The sequence below is a fragment of the Asterias amurensis genome, chromosome 21 (assembly GCF_032118995.1).
Source record: "Asterias amurensis chromosome 21, ASM3211899v1".
Classification (NCBI taxonomy): Eukaryota; Metazoa; Echinodermata; class Asteroidea; order Forcipulatida; family Asteriidae; genus Asterias; species Asterias amurensis.
This window is the reverse complement of record NC_092668.1, coordinates 11805924-11826363: the sequence shown is the minus strand read 5'-3', so window position 1 is coordinate 11826363 and position 20440 is coordinate 11805924. Positions and strand designations below refer to the sequence as shown.

Sequence of the window (20440 nt, the reverse complement as noted above, 5' to 3'; positions counted from 1 at the left end):
GGAATACAGTGTGTTGAGACGGATCCATTATTTTCCAGGGCAGGCATAGTCGATATGACGTCATCTTGAAAGAAAACGCTTGCGTAGCTATTTCCATGAATCCCGTTTTAACCAATCAGATTAGAGGATTCTATACATGAGGTATACAATATGGAAATATTGGATGAGGTTTATACACAACTTACACCAGCCACTACTTTAACTCCTTCAAGTAAAACAAAAATACACCCAACAGCACTAAATAAACATTAAAAAACACTGTAGTTTAGATTTTGGACCGAAGAGCCTTTAATAATTGATTTATTGAATTACACAGCATGATTAATACATCCCTACATGGTAGCAATTGTGCACAAGCCCTACAGCAGAATATAACCCTGTCTATTGAAAACATTCAAACCTACATATTAACACAAGTATAAGGTGTAACTAAATATTCTGCTATCAATATAAACCACAAGGGAAACTGACTGGGTAAATTTGGAAATGATTTTGGGGGTTGAACAAAGAATTGACTATAGAGTGGGATTTGAACCAACGACCTCCGGCACGTTAATCCGGAGGTCGTTGGTTCAAATCCCACTCTAGTCAATTCTTTGTTCAACCCACATAAATATTCTGCTGTTAAAAGAAGGTAGTAAAAGAAAATAATTTGCATATAAACTGTTCTCCATATTCCTCAGCATTGTGGTCTACAGTGGTAGACCTGGGTCCAATTTCATAGAGCTGCTAAGCACAAAAAACTGCAAAGAATGAAATTTCTTCCCGATAAAAACAGGATTACCAGCCAAATTTCCATTTGTTACATAGTGCTTGTTACTGGTATTCAGCTTTTGTTTGCTTATCCTGAAAACCACATGGAAATTTGGTTGGTAAACCCGTTTTTATCAAGGAAGAAATTTCATGCTTAAAAATTTTTTTGTGCTTAGCAGCTCTATGAAATTGGGCCCAACTAGATAATTCATGAACATTTATCTATCTCATGAAATACATACATCAATTATTGCTATCAATGTATGAGGACTTTCTTTAATCCTTTTAATAGGCTACATGCACAAAACATGAGGACACAACAATTCAAATTTAAAGACAGCATTGTTCCTTTTGCATTTTCTGTTCCATTGTTCTGTTGTCTCTCCCCCCCCCCCCCCCCACACCCTCGCTCTTATGAGTCATCTGTATTTGCATTATATAACGAACAAGATGACATGGCACAATGAATGTCTTATATCCCGTGAGTTAATTGAATTTGAGGAGTAACTAAACGTACAATGAAGTCTTTCATCGACATGGATATACCATATACCCTAGTAATGACATGCAATTGCCTGTGAAACACATTGTTTTAATGTTTTAGTGCGCAGCCACAAACATGGGTACTGGTTCACTTTTTCCTCATGTCTATTTTATGAATGCCAGTTTGAAAACCACTGATGTGACAGTTACTTCAATGTAATTTTATCAAAAATGAAGAATTCGGATATCTTTGATTGTTGAATAATATTAATTAACAATCGCTTATTCAATGATGAATAAAAAGTGCTTGAGTTTGTTTGAGCCAGATATGCAAAGAGTTATTCAATATTAATATCAGCTCTTCTCTTTGATGTCTTTGTAGGAAAAGGTGTGTCTATGATTTTGCTTGTTTGTTGAACACAATGAATGGTGCATATAAATTGAGTTTTTTAATGGATTTTGGTGTTAACAAATTAGCATGAACATGCCAAGAGTTATTTAGAAAATGCAAGATATAGTAAGAATCTACTTTCTGTATAATTGATACTGCTGTCAAATCTATGTTGACAATTAGTAAAGCCAAAGATCAAGTACAATTATCTTATTTATTTATACTCTATTACATTATTACATCTACAATTTATTGTAAAAGTCAATTTATCTGTGTCTATACTTCTCTAATTTTGTGTATATATAAAATGAATTTTCACTTCTAGAATTTGATTTGTGATATGATATTCTTACTTTAATGCGTGTAAATAATGAGTATGTATATTTATCCGACACTATTTAAAAGTACTGATTAAGTGATTATACTTATTTTCAAGAAACTAAAACAAAAACTGATTGTTAAAGGCAATGGACACTATTGGTAATTACTCAAAATAATTATTGGCATAGAACCTTACTTGGTAAAGAGTAATGGAGAGAGCTTGATGGTATAAAACATTGTGAGAAACAGCTCCCTCTGAAATGACCTAGTTTTGGAGAAACTTTCCACGAATTTGACTTCGAGACCTCAAGTTTAGAACTTGATGTCTCAAAATCAAGCATCTGAAAGCACACAACTTTGTGTGACAAGGGTGTTTTTTCTTTCATAGTTATCACGCAACTCCGACGACCAATCGAGCTAAAAATTTTCACAGGTTTATTATTTTATGCATATGTTGAGATACACCAAGTGAGAAGACTGCTCTTTGACAATTCAATTACCAATAGTGTACCCTGTCTTTAAAAAACTACGTATTTTTAACAATAAATGTTTTCACAGTTAAAAATGTGTTATTAGAAATCATTTAATAAAATAATGTATTCTGCTATTGTCACACAGATATTTATTAGAAATTTGACCTACAAAAACAAGAAATCTAGCCTGAAGGCACGGCTAGTGTTATTGTATTTTAATAATATTCATTATAATAATATCTGGTGTATATATTTGTATCACACCATTCTTGATGTTTACACTTCTTGATTAGAGAGAGAACAGAAAGACAGCTCAGTTACCATGGTGTTTTTGAAAAAATCAAACATGTTTGTTACGTTAAACTTTCACTGACAAGAAAGCTATTTTATCTATGTGCAAGAATTACCACTTGTATGTCTTGTGTTTATTCACAACACAATTAATATCAATAAGAGCTATTTCTGACAATTTCCTAAACACACGTACACTTTGTTTAGTGACAGCGTTGTCTTCATGTCAACACGTTACTGCCAATGACACTAGGCAGCATCTTCTCATAGTCTTATCTTTGTTTAGTGGCAGCGAGCGTTGTCTTCGCGTCTACACATTACTGCCAACGATACTGAGCAGTAGCTTCTTGTAGTCTCCAGATGTGTCAGATTCCACCATCTTATAAAGAGTCTTTTGATACTTCTGAAGAAAAGCACTTTTGATCTCCACAAGATCAATCTGCGAATGAAGAAAAATCATCATAAGTTGATTTACAAACTGAATGTTCATAACATTCAAGGAACACACTACTTTATACTTAAAGGCAGTGGACAATATTGGTAATTACTCAAAATAATTATTAGCATTAACCCTTACTTGGTGACGAGTAATGGGGAGAGGTTGATGTGTAAAACATTGTGAGAAACGGCTCCCTCTGAAGTGCCATAGTTTTCGAGAAAGAAGGTATTTTCCACAAATTTGATTTCGAGACCTCAGATTTAGAACTTGAGGTCTCGAAATCAAGCATCTGAAAGCACACAACTTTATGTGACAAGGGTGTATTCTTCTTTCATTATTATCTCGCAACTTTGATGAACGATTGATATCAAATTTTCACAGGTTAGTTATTTTATGCATGTGTGGAGATACAATTACCAATAGTGTCCACTGCCTTTAAAGGGAAGGTACACGTTTGGTAATTACTCAAAACAAATGTTGTCTTAAAAAATGACTTGGTAACGAGCATTGGAGAGCTGTTGAAAGTATAAAACATTGTGGGAAACAACTCCCTCTGAAGTAACATAGTTTTTGAGAAAGAGGTTATTTCTCACTAAAATAATAAAAGACTTCCAGCTAGAAGTCTTTTATTCCTATCTGAAAGCACAGAAATTTGTCCAACTATAGGGTGTTTTTCTTTCATCATTTTCTCGCAACTTCAGTGACCAATTGAGCTCAAATTTTCCCAGGCTTGTTATTGTAAGCTTATGATGGGATAGACCAAGTGAGAGCACTGGTCTTTGACAATTACCAAACGTGTACTGTGCCTTTAATTGCATCATATGAAATCGGTTTAAAGCCATTGGACACTTTCGGAACAGAAAAAAAAAGGTTCACAGATTTACAAATAACTTACAGGGTTTACAGAAGGTTATGGTGAAAGACTATTCTTGAAATTTTATTTCATGAAATGCTTTACTTTTTGAGAAAACATTTAAACAACTGTCAATTCTCGATATCGAGAATTATGGATTTGTTTTAAACACATGACACGGCGAAATGTGCGGAAACAAGAGTGGGTTTTCCCGTTATTTTCTCCCGACTCCTGACCGATTGAGCCTAAATTTTCACAGGTTTGTTTTTTTGTATATAAATTGTGAAACACGTATTGTGGGCCTTTGGACAATACTGTTTTTACCGAAAGTGTCCAATGGCTTTAACCACAAATGGAACTTGTAGACGTGTGATATAAGACCAGTAACCTGAAAAGGAAAGGAAGAATGTTGGGATGCATATAGCAACTATTGCAGAGTAAGCGTGTCTCTGATTAGCTTGCTGTATTTACCTCTGAGCGAGTCACAATGACGCGAATCAGAGTGTCATCATCAGTACCAGCTCCTTTCATTGACCGATAAAGACGCTCAGCAAAATACATCGGTCGACTCTTTACACATTGAACTGGAAAGGGAAAAAACACATCAACTACATCAAGACAATAGCTGGCAAATGACAACTTTGTGGTACAGTTTATTGCCTTTGGCTTCAACACTGTTTAGCAGAATTGAACCAAACTTGTGCAAATGCTCTAGCTGCATTGTGTATATCTTTAGCGAATAATAATAATAATAACAAATTCTTATATAGCGCATTTCACAATAAACCGTATCAATGCGCTTTACATTAGTGCCCTGGTCATAGGGCCAATAACATCCATGTAATCTTTCTCAGCTCCCAATAGGGAGTATACAGCCCGAGCTGCCGTGGCGCTCCAAAGGCTTTTTCATTCACAATATCAACCTCTACCCTTGTAGGTACCCATTTATACCCCTGGGTGAAGAACACAATTATAGTAAAGTATCTTGCTCAAGGACACAAGTGTCACGACCGGGGTTCGAACCCACACTCCGCTGATTTGGCATCAGAGTTTGGAACAATGTGATTAAAGTAATTCAAATGTGAAAGTTCAGAGATGAACAAAACACTTCTTTATAAATTCAATATGGATGCAATACAATAATTCCATAGAGTTAAATATAAGAACTAGAGGGCGCACTGGTGATGCTTCTTGCACAAACGCGATGGGACCGCAACGAGACATGCGTGCCATTATGTATGCGCGTTGAATATGAAGTACATGTTGGAGTTTGTGTTTATTGAACGCTGACGCGATGCTGTTTTGTCAACTTACAAAATGGTCGCACAAACACACGCTAAGCAATGCCTGTTTGTTCAACTTAGAAAATGGCCGCCTGCGCGCATACGGGGCGCGAATATAGGCCAGTGCGCCCTCTAGTTCTTATATATTACTCTATGAATAATTCAGACAACTGTCTGACATAACACAAAGAAGCAGTTGAAACCTACCAATGACCGACATTCCCTTCTTGATAAAGCCTGACATCTCACGGTCAATACTGTTCATGATGTCACGCTGAGAAATCTGTCAATACAATAAGAACAAATGAATGACATCATGATATGAACAACAAAGAACTTATGCTAACTTTGCATCAGGGATAACAAATAAACAAGAATAAAGAAGAGTTAGCATCAGAAGAATGCTCCATGTAACATGTTGATGAAATAGTCATCTGGTATTTGGAATGTTGAGATGAGTTGTATCATGTGAAGATTAAAGGCAGTGGTACTTACTCAAAATAATTGTTAGCATAAAACCTTACTTGGTAACGAGTAATGGGAGAGGTTGATAGTATAAAACATTGTGAGAAACGGCTCCCTCTGAAGTGAAGTAGTTTGAGAAAGAAGTAATTTCCCAAGAATTTGATTTCGATACCTCAGATTAGAATTTAAGGTATCGAAATGAAGCATATAAAAGCACACAACTTTGTGTGACAAGGGTGTTTTTTAGTTCTCTTATTATCTCGCAACTTGGATGACCGATTGAGCTCAAGTTTTCTCAGGTTTGTTGTTTTATGCAGATGCTGAGATACACCAAGTGATAAGACTAATCTGGCAGCATGCTGTTTTTCGTTGGTATGGTGCCCCGACCACAAAGGCAGCGTTAGTCAATAACAAAAGAGCCCATCTATACCATGGGATGAATGAGCTGATCCTCTTTCAGCTCATAGGGACTTTTAGAAAGGCGCTTTTACCATCCCAACGGAATACAGCTTGCTCTTCGTTACAATTTACTGGTACATTATTTTGGTTGAGACTTTTCAGCAAAGGCTGAAAATGACCAAATTCCAGAAGCCCTTTTGACTAATTAATATTCACACAGAGGTCATGCACGAAAATTGATGCATACTCTGCAGACAAATCACAAAGGAAATGAGTGACCTGCGGGTAGACTGTATTGGGTGTCAAATTACACAAAATGAAACTTTACTCGCTATTCTTAACATGGAGTCTGAATGCAGAAGACAGTTGTACTGAGGGACTCCGGGCCTCACAAGCAAAGATCGACTTACAGACTGACCAATGCAAACTAATTTAGTCTCTCATAAACATCAGATGTCTTTCACTAACATGTTTGTCAAGAAAGTCACAAAGAAAACACAAATAGTTTAAATTAATATTCTTTATCCCCGATGCAAATTTAAAATCTATTATCGTTGCGGTACCCGCTGCCAAAAACATAGGATTCAAACTGCCTCTAGCTGCCGGGCAACCTCGGTAGTCTAGACGGTAAGACACTGCTCCAGAATTGCAAGGGTCGTGGGTTCGAATCCCACCCAAGTAACATGCCTGTGATATTTTTTCACAGGACTCGGGAAAGTACTGAGTATACAGTACTAACACACATCGGCATATGGGTAAAAACCAAAATTAATACAAATAGTTTACCTTCGTATATTCGTCAAATGTTGCTCGCAGTTGAGCAAAATTCCGCACAGCGAGGATCATGTTAAAGACCGATTCATCAGTTCCCCATTTCTTTTCTCCTGCTTGGTAAAGCTTATTGGCATCATCCTTAGCTTTAGCAAGGTCTACTGTGTTACCTTCATCTCTGTTACCCTAGTTGTGTAACAAACAATCAAGAAAATTGAAATTACAAAAAATTAAATTCTTATTTGACTTAACAAGCTCCCAGTCCACCACAAGTTACACTAGTCAATGTTGCAAATGTTTTGATTTGTTAATATTTCTTTTTAACTACCAAACAGACAATTAAGAATACAAATTGATGCTGTTACCATTCAACTTTTATTTGACCTTATACACGTATAACAGATCAGAAGAATGTTTGAACAAATTTTACAACCTACATGTATGACCCAAATAGATGTATTGCCTGTTTTTAGGAAGTGTCGTGGCCGAGCGGTTAAGAGCACCGAATTCAAACTCTGGTGTTTCTGATCAGCAGAGTGTGGGTTCGAATCCCCAGCCGTGACACTTGTGTCCTTAAGCAAGACACTTAGCCATTGCGTAAAGCCGTTGGTCCCATGTGTTGTGTAACACATGTAAAAGAACCCAGTGCACTTTTCGAAAAGAGAAGGGGTTCGCCTCGGTGTTCCTGGCTGTGGCTGCTGTATGCGCCGTAGCACCTTGTAAACCCTTATAAGGTGCTAAATAATTGGGTCTCCAAATATATTACTGCAATTACCTATCTTTCTGAAAGTTTGTATATGCCCAGCGCCTTGAGTACCTTGTTTGGTAGATACGTGCGCTGTATAAGACTTTGATATTATTATTATTATTATTTTATATTTTGATAGAAATAACCTTTCATCAAGTCTTTATTCACAACATTGATAATTTAGTGGTATATCCAAACAGCGTACTACTGCAAAGACCTCTAACCACTCTATAACATCCTCCACATCACCTTATGATTCAATAGGTTAAAGCCATTATACACTTTTGGTACAGAAAACAAAAACAAAAGTTCACAGATTTACAAATAATTTACAGGGTTTACAGAAGGTAATGCTGAAAGACTTCTCTTGAAATATTGTTCCATGAAATGCTTTACTCTTTGAGAAAACATTAAAACAATATACATTCTCGTTAGCGAGAATTACGGATTTATTTTAAACACATGTCATGACACGGCGAAACAAGAATGGGTTTTCCCCGATATTTTCTCCCGACTCCGATGACCGATTGAACCTAAATTTTCACAGGTTTGTTATTTTATATATAAGTTGTGATACACGAAGTGTGGGACTTGGACAATACTGTTTACCAAAAGTGTATAATGGCTTTAAGTTGAGTAATCAGAGTTAATGATGAAAAGATGAAACAATAATGACAAACTTGAAGCAGCAATTGGTTCAGCATAGCATGTGTTTTTTATGACCAATAAATGCACCTTTAGTCATTCAAGTCTGCACCAGATTTGCAATACATGTACACTGAGCAATAGTTGGGGTGTTCAGTTCCATCGACTGATTTGTTGAAATTTCCTTGTTCAACAGTCCGGTACAATGCCTAATCTGGGAACAATTTTCTCGTTTTGGCAACATGAAAGAATAAAGGCCTGCTGCACCATCATTTGTAAATAAATGCCCCAGTGTTCCTGGCTGTGGCTGCTGCATGCGCAGTAGCACCTTGTAAACCCTTATATAGGTGCTAAATAATTGGGTGTCAGAATTCATCACTGCAATAACCTTATTATAAAGCTGTTTTGCCTCTCCAGTTGTTACTGCGTTTCAAATTCAGAATTCGGCCATTCAATTTCGTTTTAAGTCGATTCAAATTCCTTTAGCACTCTGTTCAATTTAGCGTATCGTCATTTTTTTTCGTGGCACACACGCCTCAAGAAGCGTTGCGAATTTGAATGCTGCTTTGATGAATTGTTAAATTGAATGATTATTTTGTTAAATCGAATGACGCAACATTACATTTGACTAATCATAAAACGAAATTGAATGACCCTTTTAAGTAGCATCGATTTTGCACGAAATAGAATAGCTTGGTGGTTAAATTGGCTGCTCATTTGCCGAAATTGATCGAGAAAACCTATATTTACCTGACACATGGAGACAAGCAAACGTTTGAAATGACCACTGGTATCGCCAATGCAATCTTTCTCCATGGTCTGATGATACTCTGTAATCAAGCAAAATACTCGGTTCAATGGCAGCGTAGTCCTACTGGTTGTAACGTAAAGTAGTTGCATAACATTTATCAGATCAAGGCATCCATTAGAAAAACCATGGAGCCAAACAAGTAAAGCATAACACATGTACATCGTTGGGTGGACAGACCATAGTTGAACGCCAGTGAAAATGGAAGTATTCGGAAATGCCTATTAAATGCAGTGGACACTATTGGCAATTAATACTCAAAATAAATATTAGCATAAAACCTTACTTGTTAACGAGTAATGGGACAGGTTGGTACTATAAAACATTGTGAGAAACAGCTCCCTTTGAAGTGGAGTAGTTTTCGAGAAAGAAGTAATTTTCCACGAATTTGATTACGAGACCTCAAGTTTAGAATTTGAGTTCCTGAAATCAAGCATCTGAAAGCACACAACTTCATGTGACAAGGGTGTTTTTTCTTTCATAGTTACAATGTATCTCTCAACTCCGACAACCAATCGAGCTAAAATCTTCACAGGTTTAATATTTGATGCACATATGTTGAGATACAGCAAGTGAGAAGACTGGTCTTTGACAATTACCAAGTGTCCACTGGCTGGTGTTTTCTTGGCCTTGGGAATCATGTTGGCCAAAAATCAATTGGAACAAGAAAACAAATACGTGTTTGTCTTATAAACAAACATTCCGGACTGCAAGCTAGTCAGTTCCTTGACATTTTACTCAAAAGTTATAAAAACAATATGCCACGCGGGGATCACTAGACCAATCCACACACCAGAGTTTTCAATTTATCGCTTGCACCACATTGCTTTTGTTTTTATTTTAGCCATAACTACCCGCAGACCCCCACAAAGAAGGACATTTCAGATCAGTATGACCAATGATCCTTGTGAATTTAAAACTAAACTTTTCTTTTTACAAAAAAATGTTCAATGTACTTATACTTTTTATTTATTTTCATCTTCCAATAGACCTACGACAAAAGATACAAGTTCTAGTATTGACCCATTTCACCTGACGTCATCATCAGAACAATCTTGAATGCGCCATACTGGTGGGCAATTTCACTGTGCGTTTTCCTATATAACTCTATGCATAGAGTATGCTGTGCGTTATGCAGTGAAGTGCGCATTTTAGGCGACGCGGCGTTAATACACGTAAACCTAACTGCCCAACAACATGTTGAGCGTGGCATCAGTCGCCGCGTGTTACGTGCGTGCAAGGGGTCAATATCTACATATTATGTTTGAAAAGTGTAACTCACGTTTTTTGTATTCAACACAGAGTGCTTTGATCTGCTCATTGGTCCTGCTGCATAGAATCTCAATCAAGATCTCCTCATCTGTTCCCAAGCCCTGCAATGCAATCACAATATCACCCCTACTTTCTAAATACCTTAGTACAATAAAGAACTTAAGCCCGAATCATACTTCCTGCGAATGCGAATTTGACGTGAATTTGATGTGACAACCCTCCTTTTGCACCGATATTCGCAAGTGAGTAGGGTAAAGTTAAATTATTTGTTGAGAATTTGTGGGGTCACATTCGTATCGCATTCGCATTCGCTGGAAGTATGAACCGGGCTTTCGTCATGTTAGTATAATATACTTCAAAACCAAACCAAACTAAACTATCTAAACTTTGTCAAAAAATTTCCAAACATGTTTGCCAAGCAGATAGTAGGAATACAAGTTGTATCATTTAAGCTACAAGTACAATGTACTATAAGTTATAACACAAGCGCGAGTGGAATACGAAAAAAACATAGCGCTTCTGCGTCCCATATCCAACGAGGCCGAAAGCCGAGTTGGATATGGGGACGCAGACGCGCTATATTTGCCGCATTTCCACGAGCGCGCGTGTGATAATGTATATCTTCTAGAAAACTTGGTGCGTGACATAGAACACACAAGACGCAGGTAGTGATATTTGCTGTGCAATATAGGTTTTTATCACCGCTCCATTCTGCGAATCTGATTGGAGGATTAGCACGCACATACTCAGGACTGTATGCTTCGTTTTTGAAAGGGCAAGGGCACCCAGGCATTTTCTCTTTGGCAAAGGGCACCCTATGAGGAAATTGTAAATTTCTACTGGACCATTTCAAGGGCACCAAGGCAATAGCAAGGGGCAACGGAGGCAATCGCCTCCGTTGCCTCCGTGAAGTATCAGGCCTGCATACTTGAAGATAAATTTGGCATACAGTTTTGGTTGTTCAAAGGCACAAGTAGAAAGTAGATTCAATAATTTAGCCACATATATAATGTACCTTGATCGCCTTGTGTATTTGGTGTGCATCGTAGTAATCCTGCGGCATAAATAAAGCCAAGATACACTCCTCCAGCTTACTGCTTAACTCGGACTTCAAATCCTTTATCAAGTCCTGCGTAGTAACAAACAAGATAAGACATTCTCAGAGGGACTTGTGTGGAGTATACTATGCATGAGGATTTCCAGTGGCTGCAGTCGATTCCACGAAACGCTAGGATCAATCTTATCACGAGTTAGGACGAGTAACCCGTCCTAACTTAGGATGAGTTCAATGCGAACTACGTATTTGGATACGGAACTTGACCCGTTCTAAGTCCGTAGATTAATCCTAAGTTAGGAAGAGTTTGGTGAAATCGACGGTGGGTTGCATGGGATTGTCCTCTCCAGGTTCTCCTCCCACATCAAACCACCATTTAATCATTCGCATAGAAAGATTTTGATGTACAAACAATTTGCAAACCTTTCCATACATAGTCTTGAACTTCAGCTTAATTTCCTGGCGTTGTGAGTTGCTTCTTTTTGTAATCAGATCTATGATGGCCTGCTCATCGGTACCTAGAGGAAAGATCAGGCCACATTAAAATCTCAACTGGTGACTCAGATGAAGTAAGGCCGGGCAACTTCAAATTTTCAAATTTTCACAGGTTTGTTATTTTATGCATATTATATGCTTAGATACACAAAGGGGGAAGACTGGTCTTGACAATTACCAATAGTGTCCACGGTCTTTAAAACTGGAAGTAGAAGTGAACACACAGGAAACTTCTATTTTATCGCAGTGCCAATAGAAATGCGTACTGAAATGTACTTATGTGTATTGTATGTATGTAAATAATCACGTTCACGATCATCTTGAAAGAAGGGTATATACAGCCTTCATGAGGTATGACCAGGGCCCAATTTCATAGAGCTGCTAAGCACGAAAATTTGCTTAGCATGAAATTTCTTCCTTGATAACAACAGGATTACCAACCAAACTTCCATGTGATTTTCTGGATAAAGCAAACAGCTGATTACTAGTAACAAGCAATATGCAACAAATATAAATTTTGTTGGTAATCCTGTTTTTATCAAGAAATACAATTCATGCTAAGCAAATTTTTGTGCTTAGCAGAGTCCACATTCAGGTTACTTGATACTCACCTATTCCTTTCATGGCTTTTCTTAGTATTTCTGCATCCCTCTCTGCATCAAATGGATGAGCAGGTTTGACAGTTCCATGACACTCGAATGGTTGGTCATTCAGAGACATCTTACCCAAAGCAGCCGTCACCGGTTGAGTGACTGGGGGAGGGCCCTGATAAAAGAAAACAAATACCTTAGTTATTGCTGTTTAAACTTGAGCAAACTTCATGGACAAAACTACAGACACAAAACTGCTAGTACAAGTTATTTTCCCTAACGTTATCAAACCAAATTATAACACACGGGGTGTGGTAGAAAACATGTTTTTCAGGCAGCCAGCCAAGATATATATGTGTGTAAATGCCGCGCCTTTTTATATTTTGTACATCAAAGTTGCCACAGGACCTGATCTCTGCCAATCATTGCAGTTTGCTTTGTCAGTACATGTAGGGGCAACTGCACCTGTCTATGGGTCTGTCTTGTACGCTTTGTTGTGCAGTATAATGTACAGTGTACATGTGGTGGTGCGCCTACATTATACTGCACAACAAAGCATGGCCCGCCTGAAAAATATATCCCAACCAAGAACCGGAGTTTACCGCCAGAGTATAATTACTGCCAATTTATTATGTGATGATCAGTAGGCAGACACATTTCTGGAGTGCCTCCTGATTGATCACGTTATCTGTCAACAAGTACTACTACTTGCTCTATGCAGAGCTTGTGTTGCAGACCATGGCCCAGACATTTTGGTTGTTGTCTACCATTTCCTCGACCAGTGACACTTAGCCTGGTGTGGCGGTTTCTGTCTTCCGTTGTGTTCAGTTTTCCGAGACTCAGTACAGCACTAAAAATTGACTACTTTCGCTTGCAGGCGTTGCATGACGTAATGTTACCGTATTTGGTCATTCGGACAACTGAACACGGCGGAAAGTTGAAACCGCCACACCGGTTCATACTTCCTACCAATGCGAATGCTAAGTGAATGTTGAGCTGTGCTCAACTCTTGTACGTAAATATTCGCAACGAAAACAAAGTTGCGAACGTCAAATTCACTTCGCATTCGCATTTGCAGCGAAGTATGAATTGGGCTGTACAGTTGGTTGTTTAGTCTGCAGGTTGGCGGAAGGAAGGTTTGAGTTGCCCTGCTCTTTGCTTACATGTAGCGTGCTGTGAATTCTAAATCAGGGATATTATTCTTGTACTTGACCGTAAAGCGCTGTTTTATGAATTTGAAATTGGGACAAGTTTTAGTTATGGGGGGGGGACGTCGAGGGGGGTCGTGTTTTTTTTTTTTTTAACAACCTGTTCAATCTATACTTCACATTCCTTGTCTGTCAGTCTGTTGGGCTTCTAGTCTGATTATACACTATTAGTAAATGTGTTGGAGGAAGATGTTTCGTTTGCAACTTATGATCAGCCCGATGAAACCCCTTAATAAAGATGATTGACTTGCCTGTGGTTTAGGCTTGTTGTCCTGTCCATACAGAGCAGCTGCATTAGGTACACCTACACAATGAATCAAAATAAAACAAAACAAAAACAAAAACAGTTGAGACTTGTAAGGACATTATACTTGTACGACAAATCAATGTTTTGTAGAAACAGGGAACATTGAGCCTTAAATCTTGTTTGCTGTACTAATTAGCACACAAAATTCAACAAATCCATTGTGGAAGTGTTGTGGCTGAGCAGTTAAGATCACCGAATTCAAACACTTCAATCAGCAGAGCGAGGGTTCGAATCCCAAGCTGTGACACTTGTGTTCTTAAGCAAGACACTTAACCATTGCTCTGTCCTTCGGATGGGGCGTAAAGCCGTTGGTCCCATGTGTTGTGTAATTTACAATAACCCAGTGCACTTGTCGAAAAGAGAAGGGGTTTGCCCCGTTGTTCCTGGCTGTGGCTGCTGTTTGCGCCGTAGCACCCTGTAAACCCCCATATGAATACACACACTAAGCACATTGTGTATGGGTGGGTTTACAGCGGCGTCTTATGCGACTGACTTGAGCAAGGCTAAATAGTGACACTTGAAAAAAAGACTTGGAAAACTTCTGATGAAGAATCTAGTGAAAATTTGGCAGCTAGTCGTGGTATTTTTTCGCCAGACATGTAGTCAGATGATGACAGAGAATCGACTATACAGATCCGTGCGGTAGCATGACTGTGCTCGGCACCCGTTTAGCGTTGGGGGCTTGGGCAAGGGTTTGGGGCGGCCTCGACCCACTTGTGAGCTGGTCAAAGTGACCAAGGTGGCTAAACCCTTTAAGAAAAAAAATAAGATTTCTCAGCAAAATAGGCACCGATGTTCAGTCGAACTGGAAATAAAAACTTATATAATCAATTAGATAATAGGCCTATTGTCTGATAAGCTTATAAAAAATAAGTTAAAAAGCTTGTTATAAATTTTTCTTGATGCAGATATCTCTAATAAAAATTTAAGTAAAATATACATTTGTCAGAAATCTTGCAACAATATAAGATATCAATACAATTTGACATCATATGAAAGATCATTTCATACATGTATAGGCCACAAATTGTATGCACAAGGTTAAAAAAAAAAAAAAAAAATGTCTCCCCACAGAAAATGAAGATTGAAACAAATACACTGCAAGTTGCTTTTTGTGATGAACAAAATACAGTACCCAGAAATGTGACCTTTGTAAACAACGCTGTATCCGGTTGGGTGCTTGCATTCAAATCTGGTTTTGAAAGAGTTTGAAAACAATAATAACCCGTTTTTATATAGTGCTTTTCACACCCGGAAGTCCCAAAGTGCTTCACATTATTACCCCTGGTCCTTAAACCGTCTCAGCTCCCATTCGGGAGTATGCAGTCTGTGCAACATTAATATGCGCTACTCGGCTAAATCAATCACAAGAACCATCTCTGCCCTCACAGGTACCCATTTACCCCTGGGTGGAGAGAGGCAATTATAGTTAAGCGTCTTGCTCAGGGACACAAGTGTCACGACCAGGATTCAAACCCACACTCAGCTGAACAGAAGCATCAGAGCTTGAGTTCGGTGTTCTTATCCACTCGGCCACGACACCCCAACCACTATCTGACTGAGTGTGTGTTGTTCTTACCTGCAGCGGCTGGCTGTTGGTATTGTTGCTGGGCTGGCTGCTGCTGCGGCGGTTGCTGCTGCTGCTGCTGCTGCGGATACCCTGCTGAGGTTCCATAGGGTGCTGGAGGTTGACCATAGGGTGCACTTCCTGCTGGAGGCTGGCCATAAGGTGCTCCTGCTGCTGTAATTATACAATCATACAAGTGAACAATAGCAAAACCACCTGCAATAAACTATCCATTAAAGGCAGTGGACACTATTGGTAACTACTCAAAATAATGGGGAGAGGTAATGGGGAGAGGTTGATGGTATAAAACATTGTGAGAAACGGCTCCCTCTGAAGTGACGTAGTTTCAAGAAAGAAGTAATTTTCCAAGAATTTAATTTAAGTTTATAATTTGAGGTCTCGAAATCAAGCATCTGAAAGTACACAGCTTCGTGTGACAAGGGTGTTTTTTTCTTTCATTATTATCTGGCAACAAAGGGAAACAAATTAAACTAACTTACTTCCATAGGGCTGTCCACCTGCAGCTGGCGGGTAACCTGCAGCCTGTTCAGAAAAACAAAAAAATGAAACCGGAACATAAATGTGGGTACAATGGAGAATATCAGGAAAATAAAAAGCTCAGTGTTAAAACAAGTACATACAATGTTGCCACAGTAGTTTGAATAAAATGTGGTCTGGACGTTTTGAAGAGTATAATCAGTCAAAGACTAGCCTTCACAGTTGGTGTATCTCAACATATGCATAACAAACAAACCAGCTCAATCGGTCATCAAAGTTGCGAGATAATAATGAAAGAAGAAAACACCCTTGTCACACGAAGTTGAGTGTGTTTAGATGGTTGATTTTGAGATCTCAAGTTCTAAATCTGAGGTTTCGAAATCAAATTCGTGGAAAATTACTTCTTTCTCGAAAACTATGTCACTTTAGAGGGAGCCGTTTCTCACAATGTTTTATACCACCAACCTCTCCCCATTACTCGTTACCAAGTAAGGTTTTTATGGTAATAACTATTTTGAGTGATTACCAATAGTGTCCACTGCCTTTAAATTGAGAAACCCAAGTTTTTGATCATGCTCAAACACAAATGTGTGCCATTTAAATCTGTCCACAAAAGTCTTGTGTTAAACACGTCTTCATCCTTTGTGAAAAGTTTTTTAAACAACTAAAATTGATAATTGTGTTGAAGTTTGAAGTTACCATTTAGGACTCATGAACATGTTACAAAATACATAACTGCTAAAAACAGCATTGAATATTGTTTGAAATCTAATAGCATTAAGCAGCATATAATGTCAAAAGTAATTTCCTGGTTCATGTCTACACACAAGGAGTACCACAAGGTTTGATTCTTGGCACCTTGATGTTGGCAGAAAAATGAACTCCAGTATAGTATGACAGGATTTCAACCTGTTACCATGGTTACCTCCGGATACGGGATGGACTCAACAATTTGCATTTTAATTACTTCCTTTTTTAGTCAATATCCTTGTTCAATGTTGAATGGGTGAATAGCCTCTGACTGGCAACCCTTAATATGCTCTTACAAAGAAATTGACAAAATGGGGCCTAAAATTGCACTTAACAGTTTGGAGGCTGCAGACCTGTTCAGATCCCACTTAAAGGCAGTGGACCCTTTTAAAATGAATGGATACATGGGCTTGCAAAGAGCTGTTTGAGGCAGTATTGGCATCCAGTAACAAGCTGTATGGAGATGCTACACTCTGGCATGATTTACAGTTTACTAAACCTTTAAAATGAATGAATAGACATACCGGAGCAGGGTATCCTGTCGGAGCACCCCCTGCAGGTGGGTAGCCACCCCCTGCAGGAGGGGGCGCATACCCACCAGGGCCTCCCGCTGGGGGCGGGTAGCCTCCTGGTGCACCCGCTGGGGGCGGGTAGCCTCCTGGTGCACCCGCTGGGGGCGGGTAGCCTCCGGGTGCACCCGCTGGGGGCGGGTACCCTCCTGGTGCACCCGCTGGGGGCGGGTATCCTCCTGGTGCACCCGCTGGGGGCGGGTATCCTCCTGGTGCACCCGCTGGGGGCGGGTAACCTCCTGGTGCACCCGCTGGGGGCGGGTACCCTCCTGGTGCACCCGCTGGGGGCGGATATCCAGCAGGTGCGGGGGCATAGCCTTGAGATGGGTAGCCTGCTCCTGGGGGAGCATAGCTACCGGGTGGAGCATAGCCGCCTGGTGGAGGATAACTCATGGTGAAGCAAGGACTGTTGTTCCTTCAAAGTTCAAAAGCTTTTCCTGAAATAAACAATGTAAATCAATAGAATGTTACGGCCCTGTAGTTATCAAACAAAGTAAACAACCTGAAGGCAATCGGTGAGTGTGGCCAGATTATAACTAGAACTACGTACATGTACCATTGACCAACTCAATTTTTGCAGACTCAACGGCTAATGAACGGTTATGCAAATTTTTTTTTCCATTGACACCAGTCACATTTGAGACGAGTCATGTTGTCACATGCGACGTCACTACACTATGTATTCATGTACCTCTCATCACTAATTACATTAGAGATGACAAACAATGCAGGTTGAATCCATAAAAGCACTGCTTTTCAACACTGAACCTTGAAGATTCCACAATTATTGTCAAAAACCCAGCATCAGTGTTTGGACCTTCGGTCTTTCCTTGTATGTACGTATACACTAACACAAAAATAACAGTAACATTTTTAACAAGCCTGTGAAAATTTGAGCTAAATTGGTCATCAAAAATGCTAGTTGCGATAACCAACGTAACCCTCCTGCCGACGGCGTACCGCTACGCCGTCGGCAGGAGGGTTACGTTTAAAACGCAACTACGAAAAGTTGCGAGAAAATTATGAGAGAAAAACACCCTTGTTGGACGAATTTGTGTGCTTTCAGATAGGTATTAAATACTTTCTGGCTTTGTCACGGTAAAATTATCAAGAACCAAGCCTCAGCGGGTTTAAACCACTAGTGGAAAACCTCTTTACCACACACTGATTCCCGTATTGGTTGAAACAATACAACAATATTCATACGACTAGTATAGTATTTTTAATATTATATCATTCAATCATAAACAATCATCATCATTGGATGGTCTGGAGCGGGAGTTATCTCCGTTTACTGTATAACAAATTGCACCCACAAGGCAAGGTAAACAAAGCTGTGCCCAGTCACTCATCCATGTCTCATGACTTACCTTCCAAGAGATCTGTAGGCCTGTCTTCGAATCGAAAGAGCTTGAATTGTAAAGAAAAGCATGCATTCGTGAATGGAATGATTAACGTTGTTGGGTCGACGGCCGGGAAGAGGAAGTATCTCTATCATCAGTATGCACAATTTGATAACTCACGCCCAAAATCAGCATACGGCTTATAATTTGCGCACGCGAATCAATAAAAAGCGCATCTTCACAAATTGCGCTCAACAAACACGTATTACTACATGTACTACGCAGCTAGCCCCACCCACCGTCATCATACTAAACTTGTGGACAAGTCGTTAAATTTCGTCGCGCTGATAGCGTTCCGATTCTGTTCCGAATCTCCCCCATAGATTATGAATTATTCTATATCTATCTATGATATCCCCGCGATCCCATTGGTAGAAGTGGCCAACTAGCAGTTCGTGCGAGAGCAATGATCTCGCGAGAGCACCAACACAAATCGAATAATATCTCACCGCGGCAGACTAGACCAAAACGACTTGTCTACAAGTCTATCATCATGTGGATGAAAAACCTGAGCACTAGCCTTGTGTCAAGCAAGCACCGGCGCGCTCTGAATTCACTAAAACTGCTTAGATACTATACTGCACGGTACAAAAAATACTTGATACCGTGGGGTCGAAACGTTGCTTTTCGAGGTATCAACTGATCCTACCTCGTTGTAACCTTGTTGATACCTCGAAAAGCAATGCTTCGACCCCACGGTGTTAAAAGTACTGTTATGTGTGCATGCAGTATAGCTGGGCCCCAGTCTTACCCGCAAGGATAAACGAGCCTTGAAGAATGACGTCAGACGTTCAGCCTACTGCCAGTATACATAGTATCTCTGGGTGCGTTCGTTTAGCCCCCCCCCCCCCCCCCCCGGGTCGACCCCGGTGTGTGGCGTTTTTTTTTCTTCTATGACAAACGTGGGTAATTATCTGCACACATTCGTCCTGGGAAAAAAAATCGCCACACACCAGGGTCGACCCGGGGAAGCTTAACGAACGCACCCTCTACGCGTAATGGTAAAGAGAGCTAGCCTTGGACGACAAGGCTAGTACAAGTAGGGACGACGGCGGACGGACAGCAGGGGGCGCTATTAAACCGAATCGTTTGAGTTTTCTATCCGGTTGTTTCATCATGTACCACTCACCTGGAGGGGCTATCACGTACCGGGTGATTATAATCAACAATCAATGCATATTGAAAACTACATCGGATATTAGCATTTTCAGACAATTAATTAAGATTTAGTTAAAGTTTGGGTATGTCAGCCGTTTGGAACACACCGAAAATGTGTGTTTTCCCAACACCAATTCCAAGCTAACAAAATGGGGGATTAGGCCTATCAACTTTACAACAAAAAATGAATAATTATAATTGTGAAATCTTCTAAAAAGTTGAAGAAACGACCCCGAAACGTTAAAAGAAGTCAATCTCTTTCTTATGGGGCGCCGTTTATGACTTTATTACGAAACCAATATATATAGAACGAAATGAATAATTACATAGAACGAAGTAAATATTATATAGAACGAAATAAATATAATATAGAACGAAATAAATATAATATAGAACGAAAATAAATGTATACAGAACGAATAAAAAATATATAGAACGAAATATAA

The 20440-nt window shown here is 39.4% G+C and overlaps 1 protein-coding gene across 2 annotated transcripts in view; it reads right to left on the bottom strand.

Moving 5' to 3' along the window:
- Positions 1–264: 264 nt before the first annotated feature.
- Positions 265–20440, bottom strand: part of LOC139953389 (annexin A4-like) — a 34074-nt gene continuing 13898 nt past the window's right edge. Inside the window, exons 1-14 of one of the 2 annotated variants that reach the window (XM_071952898.1) lie at positions 18804–18953; positions 17389–17870; positions 16117–16159; positions 15629–15790; positions 13994–14046; positions 12556–12709; positions 11873–11967; positions 11411–11524; positions 10406–10496; positions 9066–9145; positions 6938–7108; positions 5495–5570; positions 4476–4588; positions 265–3151 (exon numbers count right to left, since the gene is read on the bottom strand). In XM_071952898.1, the coding sequence (XP_071808999.1) occupies positions 3023–3151; positions 4476–4588; positions 5495–5570; positions 6938–7108; positions 9066–9145; positions 10406–10496; positions 11411–11524; positions 11873–11967; positions 12556–12709; positions 13994–14046; positions 15629–15790; positions 16117–16159; positions 17389–17826 (1719 nt within the window). In that variant the 5' untranslated portion in view covers positions 17827–17870; positions 18804–18953 and the 3' untranslated portion in view covers positions 265–3022. Of the gene's footprint in view, positions 3152–4475; positions 4589–5494; positions 5571–6937; positions 7109–9065; positions 9146–10405; positions 10497–11410; positions 11525–11872; positions 11968–12555; positions 12710–13993; positions 14047–15628; positions 15791–16116; positions 16160–17388; positions 17871–18803; positions 18954–20440 lie in introns of those variants that run through there. The other variant, XM_071952900.1, reaches the window with a different exon arrangement.